The 16,335-nt window shown below is 36.5% G+C and overlaps 1 protein-coding gene across 3 annotated transcripts in view; it reads left to right on the top strand.

Moving 5' to 3' along the window:
- DOCK4 (dedicator of cytokinesis 4) overlaps window positions 1-16,335 on the top strand; it is a 444,210-nt gene that overhangs the window by 261,419 nt on the left and 166,456 nt on the right. For all 3 annotated transcript variants that reach the window (XM_008569607.1, XM_008569604.1, XM_008569598.1), the window contains exon 13: window positions 12,730-12,855. In XM_008569607.1, the coding sequence (XP_008567829.1) occupies window positions 12,730-12,855 (126 nt within the window). The remainder of the gene's footprint in view (window positions 1-12,729; window positions 12,856-16,335) is intronic.

Below are 16,335 nucleotides of genomic sequence, written 5' to 3'. Positions count from 1 at the left end.
AATTAGACTGAGCCAGTATGATTTACTGAGGCAAATTCCATTGTACGACTTGAAATAAAGTGTGTAAAAATCATTGGCTATGGTTCAGTATGTCCTAAAAGAAACTTCAAAATCTTTTCATATGATCTCTGTATTTATAAATATTATCTCCTATAGTTTGCAAATGCAGCTTGCAACTAGAAGTAATCATATATGCTAATCAAGTAAATTTCCAGATTTTTTTTTTTTTTTTTTTTTTTTTTTGACCAGTAAGGGGAGCACAATCCTCAGCACGGTGTTGTCTGCACCATGCTCGGCCAGTGAGCGCACCAGCCATCCCTATACAGGATCCAAACCCAGGACCTCGGCGCTACTAGCACCGCACTCTCCCAAGTGAGCCACGGGGCTGGCCCCAGAATCTTCTTTTTGCCTTAGTAATTCCTGCCAACTGTACTTTTTAACTGCCACAGAAGGTTAAGGAGCCCATAACATATCGGGAGAGCAGTGGAGCTCTATGCAGGAAGATACAGTGTTCTTTATTTGGCTGAGGTGAAAGGAGGCTTTTTAGAGTACTAGATTGCATTTTTTGTGGTTGAAAGTCCTATCCACACATACCAATGAGGTCATTTAACTCAATATATTTAACTAAATATTGCTGAATTGGTATAATTCTTAAGGATTTTATTAGTGTACCTGATTTTTGAGCATTGCACTTAGAAACTTTGCTTTCTAATATCATTAAAATAAAAGTTATACTTATTGGCACCACCTATTGGCTAGAAATATGGTGTGTAACCTTTCTGTTTACTTTTGGAATAGCCTAATTATTAAATCATGATCTCTTTTTAGAAGTTTTTTATTTTTTTACTTTCGACCAATTTTACTTACAGGAAAGTTGCAGGAATAGTACAAACAATTCCCAATTTCCCCAAAGTTAACATTTTACTACATCTGCATTACCCTACTCCATTTGTGTGTGCGTGCGTGTGTGTGTGTGTGTGTGTGTGTTTGTAGTCATTTAATTCAATATTACTGATTGGTAAAATTCTAGAGGATTACGTCAGTGCTTCTGATTTTGTGCATGTGTTTATGTACATATATGCATACATATATACATATATATACATATACACGTACATACATATATGCATTATTTTCCTGAATAGCTTGAGTACAAATTGCAGACATGATGCCTCTCTAACCCTACCTACTTCAGAGGATGGCAACATAACCACAGTACAGTTTTCAAAATCAGGAAGTTAGTATTGATATAATACAGACCTTATTTATATTTTGATAATTTTCTCAATGTCCATTATAACAAAAGAAAACTCAGGCTGTATTGCATGCAGTTATCATGTTTTTTGGTTTCCTTTAGTCCGCAGTGAAGAAAAAAACATAGTTCAAAATATGATACCAAATTACACTCTAAGATATTTTTTAAAGCTTCATGCAATATTAAAAAAAGAAGCCTAAACTGAAATTGTAAGCTAATGGAAATAGTGATTCGAGCTTAATTTTATTTTCTAAATTAGTTATATTATGCTAATTTAAATATAATCACCAACAATACTGTTTGGAAGATTTGCTAAATGGAAAAAATATGTAAGTATTTCAATAAATTAAAATAATTAGACACTAAATGACAGATATATAATATTGTAGGAGAGGAAAAGTATCTTTTCCTCACCCATCCTAGGTTTATGGCTGAGACCCCATAACAAAAGACATCTAACAAGAGAAGTGTACACATTTATTTGCTATAAGCCTTCCATGACATGGGAGCCTTCATTAGGAAATGAAGACCTGAAGAAAGAGTTAAACCTCAGTGCTTTTTATAGTAGGTTTGAGGGAGAGTTGTGGAGAAATACTTGTAGGGTAGGACAAAAAAGGTGTGAGCTAATGGTAATAAACTTGGGGAAATCTGGCAAGGCATGTTTGTTCATCTTCAGTGACAAGGATGTTCTTTTCCTCTGGGTATTGGAAGGGCACCTCTTACATGAGAGTCTTATGACCTGCTTCAGGGAATGGTCAGAGAATCCAACCCCTATTCCTACAGCAGAGGCTCTACCCCAGATGTAGCAGGCTGAGGATATTGGAGCACCAGTTGCCCTTGATCCAGCTTGCTCACAAGGGTAGAGGTTCTACACAGGGAGAGGCAAGCCAAGAAGACCAGAGGTTACTGCCCCAGCCCAGCACCTTTCTTATAAAGTAGGGGTGCCACTCTAGGGAGTGAGCCACTGTACTCACCTACAGCTCTGGAACAGTGCCTGGGAGATTTGGCCCAGAGCCAAAGGCAGTCCATAAGGAGAGAAAACTCAGAAGCTCTCCTGAAAGGAATAGACTTTATTTGAAAAAGAGTATGCAGAATTTCAGACCAAGAGCACTCCTGAAAACAGCACAGATTTTGGAAAAAAGAATTAAGAAAAATGAACAGAACCTCAGAGAAATGTGGTATACCATCAAGTATTCCAACATACAGAAAATGGAAATACCAGAAGGAGAGGAGAGAGAGAAGGTAGCAGAAAAGATATTTCAGGACATATTGACAGAAAACTTCCCAAATTTAATGAAAAATATTAACCTACATATCCGTGAAACTCAGTGACTTTAAGTATGATAAATAGAAAGAGATTCACATCCGGACACATCATAGTAACCATGCTGAAAGGCAAAGACAAAATTTTGAAAACAGCAAGAGAAATATTACTCAATTATGAGGAAATTCCAATAATATTAGCACCTGACTTCTCATGAAAAGCAATGGAGGTCAGAAGGCAGTAGGGTGACATATTGCAAGTGCTGAAAGAAAAAAAAAATGTCAACCAAGAATCTTATATCCAGCAATCCTCTCTTTAAAAGTCAAGGCAAAATAAGGACATTCCCAGACAAACAAAATACAAAGAATTTGTTACTAGCACACCTGCCTTACCAGAAATACTGAGAAAGTTCTTCAGGCTGAAAGCAAGTGGCCCCACATCATAACCCAAATCCTCATGAAAAACAGAGAACCACTAAATGTAATTATGTATTAATAAAAGACAATATTGATGACTTGTTTCTTCTCCTTTCTTTTCTTAATCTCTCCATCTCGGTACAGAGCCCCATCTCTGTACAGTTTCTCAGATCAGACACTCAGAAATCTTCCCATTATTCTTTATTTTTCCTTATCCCCCCACACTTAATATGCCATGAAGACATATGACTTTTTGTGTTTTAGTGTATAGCTTTTTTACCACTTTTTACCATCTTTGTTGGAACCATGTTAGCATGAGCCTTACACTGGGCTCATCAGTCTCATTTTTCCCGTTCCCTGTCGCATTTTCCAGGCGACACCATGAATACTTTCTTAGAACACAAAATCGAATCATGTTTCCTTTACTTAAAATTCTCCAGTGGCTTCTCGTTGAGCTTAGAATAATTTATCATGGCCTCTGTGACTGCTGCTTCTCTTACCAGCCCCACCTGTGGCCACACTTGACCCTCCTTGCTTCAGACACACTGGCTTTCTGGTTTCTCCATCACCTCAAGTCTTTCCCGTTGCTGTTGCTGGGATTTTGTGCTTGATCTTGGCTCTGTGGGGAGTGTTACCCTCCATTTCCTGCATTGCCCTCTCATCGCTTCCTGAGCTTGAATGTTACCTTCTAAGAAATGCCTTCTGTAACCAGTTATCCTTTATTATTTTTACCTCAACCTATGGTTTATTTTCTTTATGACAGTTATCTCAATAAAAAGGAAGAAAATTCTGCTGAATTAAGAAAAATGAACAAGAAAAATTACACAAGAAATTGTAAACATTGATCAATTCTAGAAAATAGAACTCAGGAAGTGAATAGGGGAATACATTTCCTTCTATAAGACTTTTTGTACAGTTTGAATTATTCAATATATGCATGTACTACTTAAAAATTGTTTAATCTAGATAAATTTTAAAGATGGCTAGAAGAGAGGAGATTGAATGTCCTCATCACAAAGAAATGACTAAGTTTTGTGGTGATGAATGTGCTAATCCTGATCATCACACATTGTGTACATGTATTGAAGTTCAGCTTTGTACCCCACAAATGTGTAAAAAATTCAATGTTTAATGACTAGTAGGTCATCAATAAGTGTTTCCTTCATGAATGACTGAATCAAAAACACAGTTATAAGATGTATACCTCAAGTTTATTTCTGTAGTTTCTTAGTGCCAAATCAAAGAGGAAAACAATTAGATAGATGAAAAATTTGTCAAGTCCTAAGAAGGTTGCATATTTTTCCTGGCTTTGAGGTCAAAGACCCTGATTTACTTATCCAGTCCTTATTGTTGGAATCTTAAATGCTCTCAAGTTTTTCACATTTATAAGTGATAATTTGAAGAACATCTCCTGGATTTTGGAATATGTTCTTAAAACATTGCCTTGAAAGTGAGATTATTAAGGGAGAATATAAGTTTTTTTTATGAATTTTGCCACATTACCAAAATAGAAAGGAGCGTGGATGGTCATTTTGGGAAAAAAATTAACACAGCCTTTAACAGAAAAAAAAAAAAACGTTTTAAAAGATTTAGAACATGAGATTTGGAATTGTAATATTAATTAATAAGAACAGAAAATGGAGGAAGAAATTGTTTGGGGATTGAGTGGAAGACACTGGTTTTATAGTAAGTTTACTTCCACAATCTCTGTGTACTCACGAAACCTGCTGAGGTTAGTTCTCATCTTCTATGATAATAATTTATGGTATTAAGTTTAATCCCTCATTATTTCTCAACTAGAATATTAACATTATCCATAATATGTATTCTGCCAAATCTTCCTCCATGCCACTAAAAGATTCTTGTTCAACTAGGCTCATTTTTAAAGAATGTTTCTGTAAGCTTTAAATATCTTGGCTTAGTTGAGATGAAGAGTCTAATTCAGGGCTCTCTATTTGACTGTATTTATTTTGAGAAAAAGTAAAATGAAGCTTTTTTTTTTTTTTGGTCTTTTCTTAGCATGTATTTGTATTTTAAAATGCTGAAAATGGAAACAAAGACCATTTCAGTTTAGTCATCAAACTTCATGAAACTTCTAATTGAGGAAATAAAATAAGGATTAATGTATACGTGCCAAATATATTCTTCCTTTCCTACCCCTATAGTTCAATTTAGGGATTTGTTTATGATTACTTCTTTTTTTTTTTTTTTCTTTTTTCGTGTCCGGCAACGGATCGCAACCCTCAGTGTCGCGCCTGTACCGGACCGGGACCGGCAACGGGATCGCAATCCTCGGTGTTGCACCCGCACCTCGCTCAGCCAGTGAGCAGGAACCGGTCTGTGTGTGGGATCCGAACCCTCGGCAGGAGTGCCGCCGAGCTCCCAAGCGGCGCACTGTAGCAGTGCGCCACCGGGCCGGCCCTATGATTACTTCTGATTTGTAATGTGACCTTTAGATACCCTTGTGAAAATCTCTTGACAATATTAGCACATCTATTCTTAGCTCAGATGTTTTTAGCACTTATATTTTTAGAACATATATTTCTAATATCCTATTATTTTTTTTCTAGACTTATTTTAAAACTCAAGGGAATGAAAAAGAAAAAAACAATTATACAATATTAAATACTTTTTAATTGTCTTACATTTCTTAGATTAATCTTTTAGTCAATATTGTGATTTTATTTTACATTTTAATTTGGTACATTTATGACATTCTTGGAGCAGAGGACAGTTTTTGAATTAAATATTGGCGAGATTGATAATCCTTACTACTACATAATTAGAGTAATTTTTTGCTTAGTTAATTAATTTACCCATTTATAATTACAATTCAATTGTGCGTTGAAGTTACACTATTATACATTCCTCATGGACCATTTGTGTTATTGGAAAACACCAGGGATGTTAAGGATTTTAAAATAAATTGGCTTCCTGAAACATGGTAGATTCGACTGTTATAACCTCCCCTTCCACTAAAAACACGTAAAAATGCTGGATAAATTACAACCAAGACATGATAAGAAATAGAGAAACTTAAAGAAAGGGAAATCCCACTGCTAGACATGAAGGAAGGCAGAGCTCAAAACTAGAAGAGGAATACTAAAGTAGATTCTCTGATTGGGGGCAGCGGGGAAGAAGAGGGAACATTAATATAGGCCCTGACAGTTTGGGGCTTAAATTTTAAATTTTCCGTGGAAGTTGAGACATGCCTAGGTCTGTATACGTAGTGCCTAGAAGTGAGTCCTGAAATAGCTGTTCTGCTTTAAAAGGTGTTGGGGTGAAGGATTCTCCCATTTAACATCAAAACTCCATGCTTATGCCATTAGTCTGAATTTATATTAACTCAGTAGTTTAGAAGAACCCATAGCCATGAAATTCAATGTAAAAACAAAAAACTGATCCCAGTTTAGTATCCTGAAAAAACAATAAATGTATAACCATTCATTACTGTCATTTCCACACTTAGTGTACATAGGAATCCTGAGCCAAAAGCAACACCTACTAAAGATGAGTCACGACAAAATGATAATAACAGTCAATCATAAAATAATCAACAAAGCAGAGAAAGCAGATGCAACAAGGGGAAATCATGAACGTCTAAAATTTTAGGTACTAAACTATCAGGAAAAGACTAAGAGGTAGCAAAAGACATTCATAATGGAAAAAAAGGAAAAAATGAACAGAGATTTTATAATTTATGCATCAAAAATATTAATTGAGCATCTATATGTCTACCATTACTCAAGACTCTAGTATACAGCTTTGAACAAAGCAAATAAAATCCTTATCCTATTGGTGTTTAAATTCTAGTGGTTAGAATGAAATAGAGCTTTTAAAATTCTTTTTAAAATGTCATTCAAATAAATAATTCAGTGGACTGCTTAAATAGCAAATGAGCACAGTTGAAAAGAATAAACTAAAATTACAGCTTAATATTTTAGCCAGAATTAGCATTCAGTACCAAATTACCCAAAGGGAAAATGAGATGGAAAAACCTGAATAAATATTTAAGAGCTATAAAGGATTGAATGAAAAAGACCAATATCCATCTAGTAGGAATTCCAGGAGGAGTAAATAGAGTACTGGTGAAAGCTGTAGTATTTAAAAATGGTGAGAATTTGCAGAACTTTTGTAAAGCATAAAAGTGCAGAGATAAAAGGATCAAAAGTCAAGAGCAACATGAATAAAATTGAGGTCATATATAAACTGTGGTAAAACTGTAGAATACCAAAAGCGAATCTAGAAACCAGAAATAATCAGAAAGAAAATACTGATTATCTAAAAAGAAATGGCATCAGCCCCAGTTGTAGAGGTTGGAATGTCACGGAATAATATCTTAAACTTGCCCGGGTCAAATGGCCAACTTTGAATTCTACATTGCCAAATTACTATTCAAGACTGAGAATGAAATAAAGAAAATTTCAGACTTTACCACACACATTCACTGAAAGAACTAGTCAGAGATGATCATCAGGAGTAAAAGAATTGAACCCAGAAGGAAAGAAAGAGAATGGTAAACGTGAGGATAAATCTAAATAAGCATTGGCTGTGAACAGCAACAACTTGAGAATGTTTCATTATCAGAATTAAAAAGATCCAATTTACCAGAATTGTTCACAAAGAGAACAGAGCTATTGATTAAACTTAGTCTTTAAGTCAGTTATTTATGTTAAACATTTAAAAAAAAGAAATAAAATATGTGATTTCCAGAATAGTAGAAGTGGGGAAATAAGAAAACCTAATCCATTTAGAGGATAGAAGTGAGGAAGAAGGAGGAAAAAAAAATTAAAAAACACAAAATAAGATAGTAAAATAACCTCTTCACCAAATTTCATGCTAAATATACTCTCAAAGGTATTTCAAACTTTGCCACTTGTTTGGCACTTTAGCTTATTAATATCTGGGCATACCACCAGAATCCCTGCATCATTAAGAATTTCACCATCTTCACATGTGTCTATCTGTGCACGTTGCCTACTTGTATTTGTCAATTAGGTTTTTTTCTCAGATCTCCCATATTACAGCATCGTCCTTGCTTGATAGGTTTGCCTCTGAAGCCTCCGTAGAACTTAATCACAATACTAGGCTTAATCTAGTGGTAAGTGGGCATGCCCATTAAAAGGAATATTTTCTTCTTGTATGGCACTTAGGGAATTTTGGCCAATTTTTGATGGAAGCTAATTTGCTGATTTTCATGGTAGCGAGGAGTAAGAACAGAAACAATGGAGTAATATAATAATAATTGGCAGTGGCAGTGATAGTTGTAGAAGCAACTAACATTTTTGAGTATTTTCTTTGTGCCGGTCATTACCCAACGTATTTTATGGGATTGGTATCATGATTATCTTTGTTTTACAGATGTGGAAACCAAAGCACAGAGAAGTTACACTGAAACAGGATCTGGCAGCCTTATGATAGAGTTCTTAAACTGCACCCTTAATAATGACATGTATTTATCAAATATGTTATGCTTTTCCATTTTTGCATTGCTATACATTTACAACTACATGTTACTTGGTTCATTAGTGGCAAAAGGGCTGATGTAGTCCAAAATTAATTTTGGCTGCTACTTACAAATCATGCTGTGCTTGCCATTTTTAGTGTAAAAGTGCAGAATTTCATGAATTTAAAAGGAATCATCATATACCGTGAGTTAACTTCAATTCCCATAAAACTAGAGCTACCAAATAATCAGCCCCATTTGGCTTAACAGATGCCAAGCCTTTCTTGCCTGTACTACTTCTCTGTAAGCTGGGCTTAATCATGAGTAATATGTTGTTTTGTGGCAGCCTCCAGATTAATGACTATGCCTTGTTTAAAACTAAATATCAAATCTTTATAATTGGGGCTTAAACATCTAGGCTGATGTGAAAGTTCAGTTTAATGATTACATTTCTTCTAACACAGGGAACATTTCCACCATAGCAATTTCATTTTGGGTATTTTTATTAAAGGCCAAAAAAAGTGATTGTAAAACATTTTTATGTGTTTTGTGAAATTAAAAATTTAACCTAATTCTTCAATTTATTTTACAGATTATTATTATAAATCCCAGTTAAAAAAAAAAAACTTCCCTAAACTTTCTTTCAGTAGTTATTTTTCATTATTTTAGTATTCCTGTACTTAACCCATTCTTTATATTCTATTCTTGTGTGTGTGTGTGTGTGTGTGTGTGTGTTTTCCTTATTATATTATCAATTCCTTAGGAGCAAGGATCTTCTCTATTGCACACATCCTTGTATCCCACCTTCCTCTTAAGCATTAAGTTGGTATTTTGAATTATGGAAGGAGTAAGGTAAAGTTTGCAGATAAAATTTTAGAGGTTGCCTCATCCCCAGAGAGAGCAGGTGAGGCCAGGACAGTGAAGTAGGATGACCAGGAAGAGAATAGAAAGATAAATACTGTTTTATGAACAGAAAAATAAACAGTCCTATGTCATTAATGTCTAGACCTGAAAGCATAGAGCTGGTCCTCAGGTAACTGGAATATATAAATATTTGTCTTTTTTCCACAGCTTTATTAGGTATAATTGACAAATTTGAAATATATATATATTTATGGTGTTCAATATGATGTTTTGATATCTGTATATATATTGTGAAATGATCAAATCAAGCTACTGAACATATCCATTACCTCACATATCATTTTTGTGGTGAGAACATTTAAGATCTCCTCTCTTAGCAATTTTTACGTATACAATACATTATTATTAACTATAGTCACCATGACATACAGTAGATCTCCAGAATTTATTCATCTTGCTTAAATAACACTTTGTATCCTTTGGCCAAGTCTCCCCATCTCCCCCAGCCCCTGGCAACCGTAATTCTGCTCTCTGCTTCTATGAGTTCAACTTTTTTAGAAGGAAACTGTAAATATTTGCTAAGTCTCTCCTTTGTAGTGATGAGTAGTTTCTTAGTCATAATATATTATTTCTTACTGTTCTGGTGACTCATTTATCCAACCTCTTGATTGTGGTCATGATAATTAAGGACCACTGTAAAAATAGGATCAGGAGTTTCCCTGATTGAAAAATAAATAGGATTGTAATGGCTCTTTGTAGTCTAGTCCCTGTGGACTCACCACCAGAACCATGTTTTTCTTTGTCTTTTTGAAAGCACACCCACTCTTTGATGTTTTGATGGCTTGTAAGTGCTGTGGTTTCTTTATGGGAAGAGTTGATGATGTGGGCAGAGCCGAGTACATTGAGGTCAAGCCCTCTGTCCAGTTGACCTTTCCAATTCTTGACTGTCTGTGAGTCCTTAATTCTGGAGAAATTGGGTCACCTCCAAATGGCAATACTCCCCCAAATTATCATCACTTGATGTATTTCTCTGTTCATTAGTACTCTCCCTACATACATGTCTATCTCTAAAACATATTTTTCACCGTTCCCATCTTTAATTTTCTTCAGGATTCACATTGTCTCTGGCTGAATATTTTTCTTTTCTTACCATCTTATCCTCTGTAAAGTATTCAGCTTATGTTAAAAAAAAAAAAAAAGTCACTGCTAATGAAATGTGTGCTGGCTTCTATAGGGCAAAACAAGGATCCTGACCAATTTTGTTTCTTCAACCCCTATGCTGAATTGCTTGATCTCTTTGTTTTTTCATTGCCTTTGAGTTTTTTTTGTCTTCTTCCTTTCTTTATACATATCACACAGGGTCCTTCAATGAGAAATCCCAGTAAAATGATTTTCAATCGCAAAAATCACAGGATCTCAAGAATTTTGTTAAATCCATGTTATTCTCTATTTAAAAACATTGCTTATACAGTACACCAGGATTTGAACAGTGTTCTTCCCAGCAGGAGGAACTGTTGTTATGTACCATGTCTGGCACACACTGGTACCAACTTCAAATACCAGCTCCTGATGATGCTGATGGTGATGGTGATGGTGTGGGTGCATATTTTGAAGGCAAAAGGACAGAAGTGGGAGGAGAACAGACACACCAGTGATGAGATGGGGATAGTGGGAGAGTGTGAGTCAGGAAGAAATAGCTGCTGGGACAGATGGATGATAACACATGTTAGCTTGTCTTCATTCTCCTGCCTGGGTTTTAAATGGAACCAATAGTGCCGCATAAAGCATCCAAAGCTGCACTGATAGATGTATCCATCAAATCATCTTCACGGCTTATTGTCCCCCACTTCATTTCATGTGGCTATGGATGGACAGTCCCACCTCCATCCTACTGCCTCCAGTCACCCAACTCGAAGTGAATGGGGTGGAGCTGGGGAGGTAGATGAGGGATAGATGGGTAAACATGGGAGGCAGACTTAACGTTCTGAGTGTCTGCCAGCCTTAATTTAATTCTCACGACTCTCTGAGACAAATGTTCTGTTAGATGCACACAGGGAAGTATGAGGACACAATCATGAAGCCACGTCCATGTCCTTTTCTTTTTTAATTGCCCTTCAACGTGCCTCATCTAGCCTAGATTTGGAGCTCAGGAGTGGCTCCAGCCTCTCTCTGAGCCTAATGCTTTTCTTCTTAAACATTTTCCTGATGTTTTAACTACTATTGAAAATCAAGCAGACAGACCAACAACGCTGCTTTTGTTGGTGATGTTTGCTTGTATTACTGAGGGAGAGTAAAAGGAAGAACCTCATCTAGATGTCTGGCATTTTGCATTTCTTTTCCATTGCAGCATGATTGTTGTCATTCGTATGCCTTTGTTTTTAGGCAGCATCATAATACTGTAAATTATTAATGGGTGTGAAAACATGCGCGTGGTATATGCCATTGAGGTAAAGTTGGTGATAAGTATGTAGATTGAGGATCTTTGGGGTACAGATCATCTTGACTTCACTATTCAAATTCATTTTTAAGTTGAGTTCAGGTTAATGGTGACTGAAAGATTTCTTAAGATATTGACTGGTTTCATTTTCTATCACTAATATAGGTGAGGGGCTTTTTTGTCTTTCTTGTTTTTAAAACAATAGAAGAAAAAGGAAGAAGTAATTAAAAAGCTGAAACAGAAGCAGCATCTTTGAGATGTACATACAAACATAGTCACAAAGATATGTCATTAATTTCCTTTTCATGCTTTCTTTCCAGAGAATTGGGAAAATAATATATGAAAAAAGCATCATTCATCTTCTTTATATCCCACTGTGGTAATATCAGTATAATTGAATGGGTTAAAAAAAGATAATTTTACTACTTTACTGACTAAATTCTCTTTAGTTTGTCAAAATGTCCTTCATCCTGCTAAATAATGCCATCATGAGTTTCTGCTAGGTATAAAATATTAAGAATGTAATCTTGGTTTCATTATAGTTAGCTTTGTTATTTAAATTTCAAGAAAATCAGTATCCTTAAAATCCTTGAATTATTGTGTCTTCAGATTTATGTTCATGCTTTTCATATATGACACCTAATTATTCATAGGCCTTATAGAGTTGAAAAAAATTAAACTCCAATTTCAATGTATCTTCTCGGGCCAGGTAGCCGCCGTCTGTTGCTGTAATGAGTGTTGGTGCAGGGATGTGCTCTGCCTGGTGCGGGATGGAGGGGAGGGTGCGGGAGGCCAGGCTTCCTCTTCTCAGTGTTGGGCTCCAGTTTCCTCCAGTTGAACCTTCTTATAAATGGGAAGCTCAGGTGTTGAAGTTGGAAAAGTGTTATCTAGATATTATTCCTATAGGTTCTGTTGATTTTGTCTGAATATTAACCCATAGTTTAAAACAATGATACTATAAACTTGGGCTTGTTAAAGTACTTCAGTTTCTATTTATGCTATTTCAATTCTTGTGTTTTTAACTCGGATATCTCTCATTTGTTTTAGGTTTAGCAGTTTCCCTACAGCTTTTGCATGGAGACATTGAACAAATCAGAAGAGAATACTCATCAGTATTTTCTCATGGAGTATCCATAACAAGGAAGTTGGGTTTTTCTAATATTATTATGCCTGGTAGGTGACTTGGGATGCACCAAAATGATGAAATGTGGGTATATTGTCTGTTTTTGGCATTTGAGAAAATTTTCAAGTTGTCAGCTTTGTAAAGTTCAGATGGGCCATGCCAGAGAATGAAATGAGGTCTGTGATGACAAATAAGCAAAACTTTTTTCAAAATATCTTTACACTCTCATTATGTTAAGGTGGATAACTTGTGGGGGGCATGGTTACTTTCATTATGACCAAGATAAGAGGGAAAACTGAGCTAGTGTCCAGAAAATATTTTACTCCTTAGTGGAAAATGGTGAAATCACTTAGAGGATATCCATATAGGTTTTGATAAGAACAGTTATTGAGCAATAGTTAGCCTTTCTTGGAGGATTTTTCCATCATGGATATGTATATATATACATAAATATGCAGCCATATGCAAATACCATATGTATTTCTACACCTTTCCTATATCTAGTTGTGTATGATTCAGAGCTATATTAGCACCCAAAAAAGACTCTCAAAGTGTTTGTTTTCTAAGTGGAAAAAATGGGGGTAATGGGGATTAACAATGTAAATAAATGCCAAATTCATTGAAAGTGATGCATTTTGGAGTATGTCAGTGCTAATCTCTCAAGCAAAACCAGTTTTAAAAAGCACACCCCTTTACACTCTTATGGCAATTTAGGTTTTTTGAATATTTGCATATACAACCTAATGAGTTGACCAAGAATAGCACATTTGCTGATAGAAAAGGATACATATTTAGCAAAATTTTGTTTAGTTCAGGTCAGCAGGCATTGATTGAGCATCAGCTTTGCACTAGGGACCAAAATTGAAGGATTAATTCATTCATTCTATAAATACTTACTGAACACTCTCTATGTACCAAGACATTCTTCCAGGTACTTAGGATACATACTGAACATAACAGGAAAAAAAAAAATCTCTTCCATCATGGAGCTTACTTTCTAATAAGGAAAATTATAATAAATATGTAAGTAAAATATATGAGGGTACTTTAAAATGTTCATGGAAAAAATAGAATTAAAAGATAATACAAATCTTTCCATGAACTTTTTGAAGTACCCTCATACATGTTCAAAGATGATAAATGCTAAGGTGAAAACCAAGGTAGGTAAAGGGCTAGGGAATGTCTGAGGTGGTTGTGGGTTGAGGGAGTGAGATTTCAGGTAGCTGAGAAGTGTAGGTGAGAAGGTGATGTGAGAGTGGAGACCTACAGGAGGTGAGGAAGCCTTGCAGATGACAGCGGTTCCAGGCAGAGGGAGCAAGTGCTAAGGCCTGAGGCACTGGACTGACTGGCATGTTTGAGGCCCTGCAGGAAGGGCCAGCTTGCCCAGAATAGAACAATGGGAAGTGGGGGGGGGGGGAGAGAAAATCATGTGGGGACTTGCAGGCCAAGTTAAGCACTTTGGCTTTTATTCAGAATGAGGAAATAAGCAACTAGAGGGTTTTGAGCAGAGATGTGACAAACTGGTTTACATTGTCACAGGATCACTATGGTTGCTGTGTGGCAGTTATACTTGGGGGAATGTGAAAGGGCAGGATAGAAACAGAGAGACCAGTTTGGAAGCTTCTTGAGGTAATTGGGTGAAAATATATGGCTTGGGGCAAGTGTTAGCAGTAGAGATGGTGAGAATAAGATCTATTCCTGCCCTCTGGAGGGTTGCAGTCTGTGGGGAGAGACACACTGCAATCTGGAAAAAGAGAGAGGCTCATGGAGGGCACAGAGGAGGTAAGCATGCCCCTCTTATTGAAGGGGTCTTACTGAAGATTTCCTGGAGAGGTGGCACTAAGCAGGGTCTTCAAAGCTAATGATTCTAGACCCACATCCCCCAAGTCATTGTTCACCATTCACTAATTGCATGCACCTGCTTTGATACTGAAAGACGATCAGTTGTAGCTAACAAAGCTTCACCTCCAGTGTTAAAAGGAAATTTCTAACTTCTAAGCATTTTTAATTTCTAAAATCCTATGAAAGTCAGAATTTTATGAGAGAATAAAATCTTAAGACCTTTTGAAGTTTAAAAGCTAAAAACAAAAATGTCTAATTGCCATTTAGTAATGAACCAAAGGTGCTAAAGTTCCTAAGAACAGAGGTGGGAAACTTCATACTGTCCCTGAGAACAGAGAACTCAGGCAGGTGGGGTTGTCGTCACCAAGCCTTGGTTCTGTTTATGCCTATCCATCACTTTCTGTATGTTTAGCCCTTTCAGTTTCTTTCTCTTTTCCTTTGTCTTGATCTTTTTCTTCTTTTTTTTCTTTTTTTCCTTTAGACCTTCTAATCTTACCTTAGAAGAGGACTAAGCTGTACAGCTTATTGTGGCTTACATTTGAAAAAATTTTTGATATATTCTGTCCTTGTTTATATAAAATCAAGAAGTGAATTTTTATTAGTCACTGAATTTTATTAGGAAAGGACTTCACCTTGTGTTTGGTCTTCCATAGAAACAAAGAGCTTCCACCCTTTTCTCTACTTGTTAAAAGATGACAAGTAGCATATTAAATGGTATTTCTCAATGCTCCATACCCCTCCCTCTACAACCAAGGAAAGGAAGAAAGAAAGAGAAAGACCAAATGAAATAATCTTAAATTGTTGACAGTGTTTTTAAAAATGAGATCCTCTAAACCACTTTAAGTCCCACATGGAAGAGCATGCAAAGGAAGTTTTGTCTGAGAAGGCACCTGGCACAGCAATGAGACCCGATGATAGGATCGCTGCAAATAAAGACCTAAAATGACCGGCGGTGCCTGTTGCGCCATGTTGTGATTTCTTCATTGAAATTCGTTCATGCAGGGAAAGCTGAGAGAACAGCCTATAAGGTTTCCTGAGATGACCTGACCTAGCTTAGGGACCCAGTCTGCCTGAGCATCACATGCTACTGTTGTCGAAAATGGCCGTTTATAGATCTGTTTACTCGGTAGCATGCTATTCAGTGGCTTCTGCAACCGCTCATTATTTCCTTCAGTTGCTATAAATAACTGGTATTTCCTCTTCAACAAAAAAGAAAAAAATTCATCCCACTGGGAAGTAAATTGAAGTAAATTGATGAGCAAATCTAATATATAAAACATATTTTAGAGCAGAATGCAGCCAGCTGCTAGAAGAATTCCTCAGCTTGGTCTCTGGGCAGTATCATTGAGAAATGGAAAAATATAAAGTGAGATGACACTGCACTGGCTGAATAATTGTCTGGGATGTGCGGTGCACATGCAGCTTTTGTCTGGCTTTAACGATGGAAATGAACTTTCTGTGAAATAAGGCTTGCTTCTGTCCTTTCCCGACACCACGTCGTAATGCAGGGTTCACACTGTCCAGGGAAATAGTCCTCCCAGACATAGGTCTGAAGTGCCAGAGACTACGGGAGAAGTTTTTTTAAGTTCTCTCTCTCTCTCTCTCTCTCTCTCCCCCTGCCTCCCTTCCTCCCTCCCCCCCCCCCCCCCCCCCCCCCCCCCCCCCCCCCCCCCCCCCCCCCCCCCCCC

Source organism: Galeopterus variegatus, unplaced genomic scaffold (assembly GCF_000696425.1).
Source record: "Galeopterus variegatus unplaced genomic scaffold, G_variegatus-3.0.2 Scaffold27, whole genome shotgun sequence".
In the NCBI taxonomy this organism is placed as follows: Eukaryota; Metazoa; Chordata; class Mammalia; order Dermoptera; family Cynocephalidae; genus Galeopterus; species Galeopterus variegatus.
The sequence above is the reverse complement of the archived record's forward strand: the minus strand, read 5'-3'. Positions and strand labels throughout refer to the sequence as shown.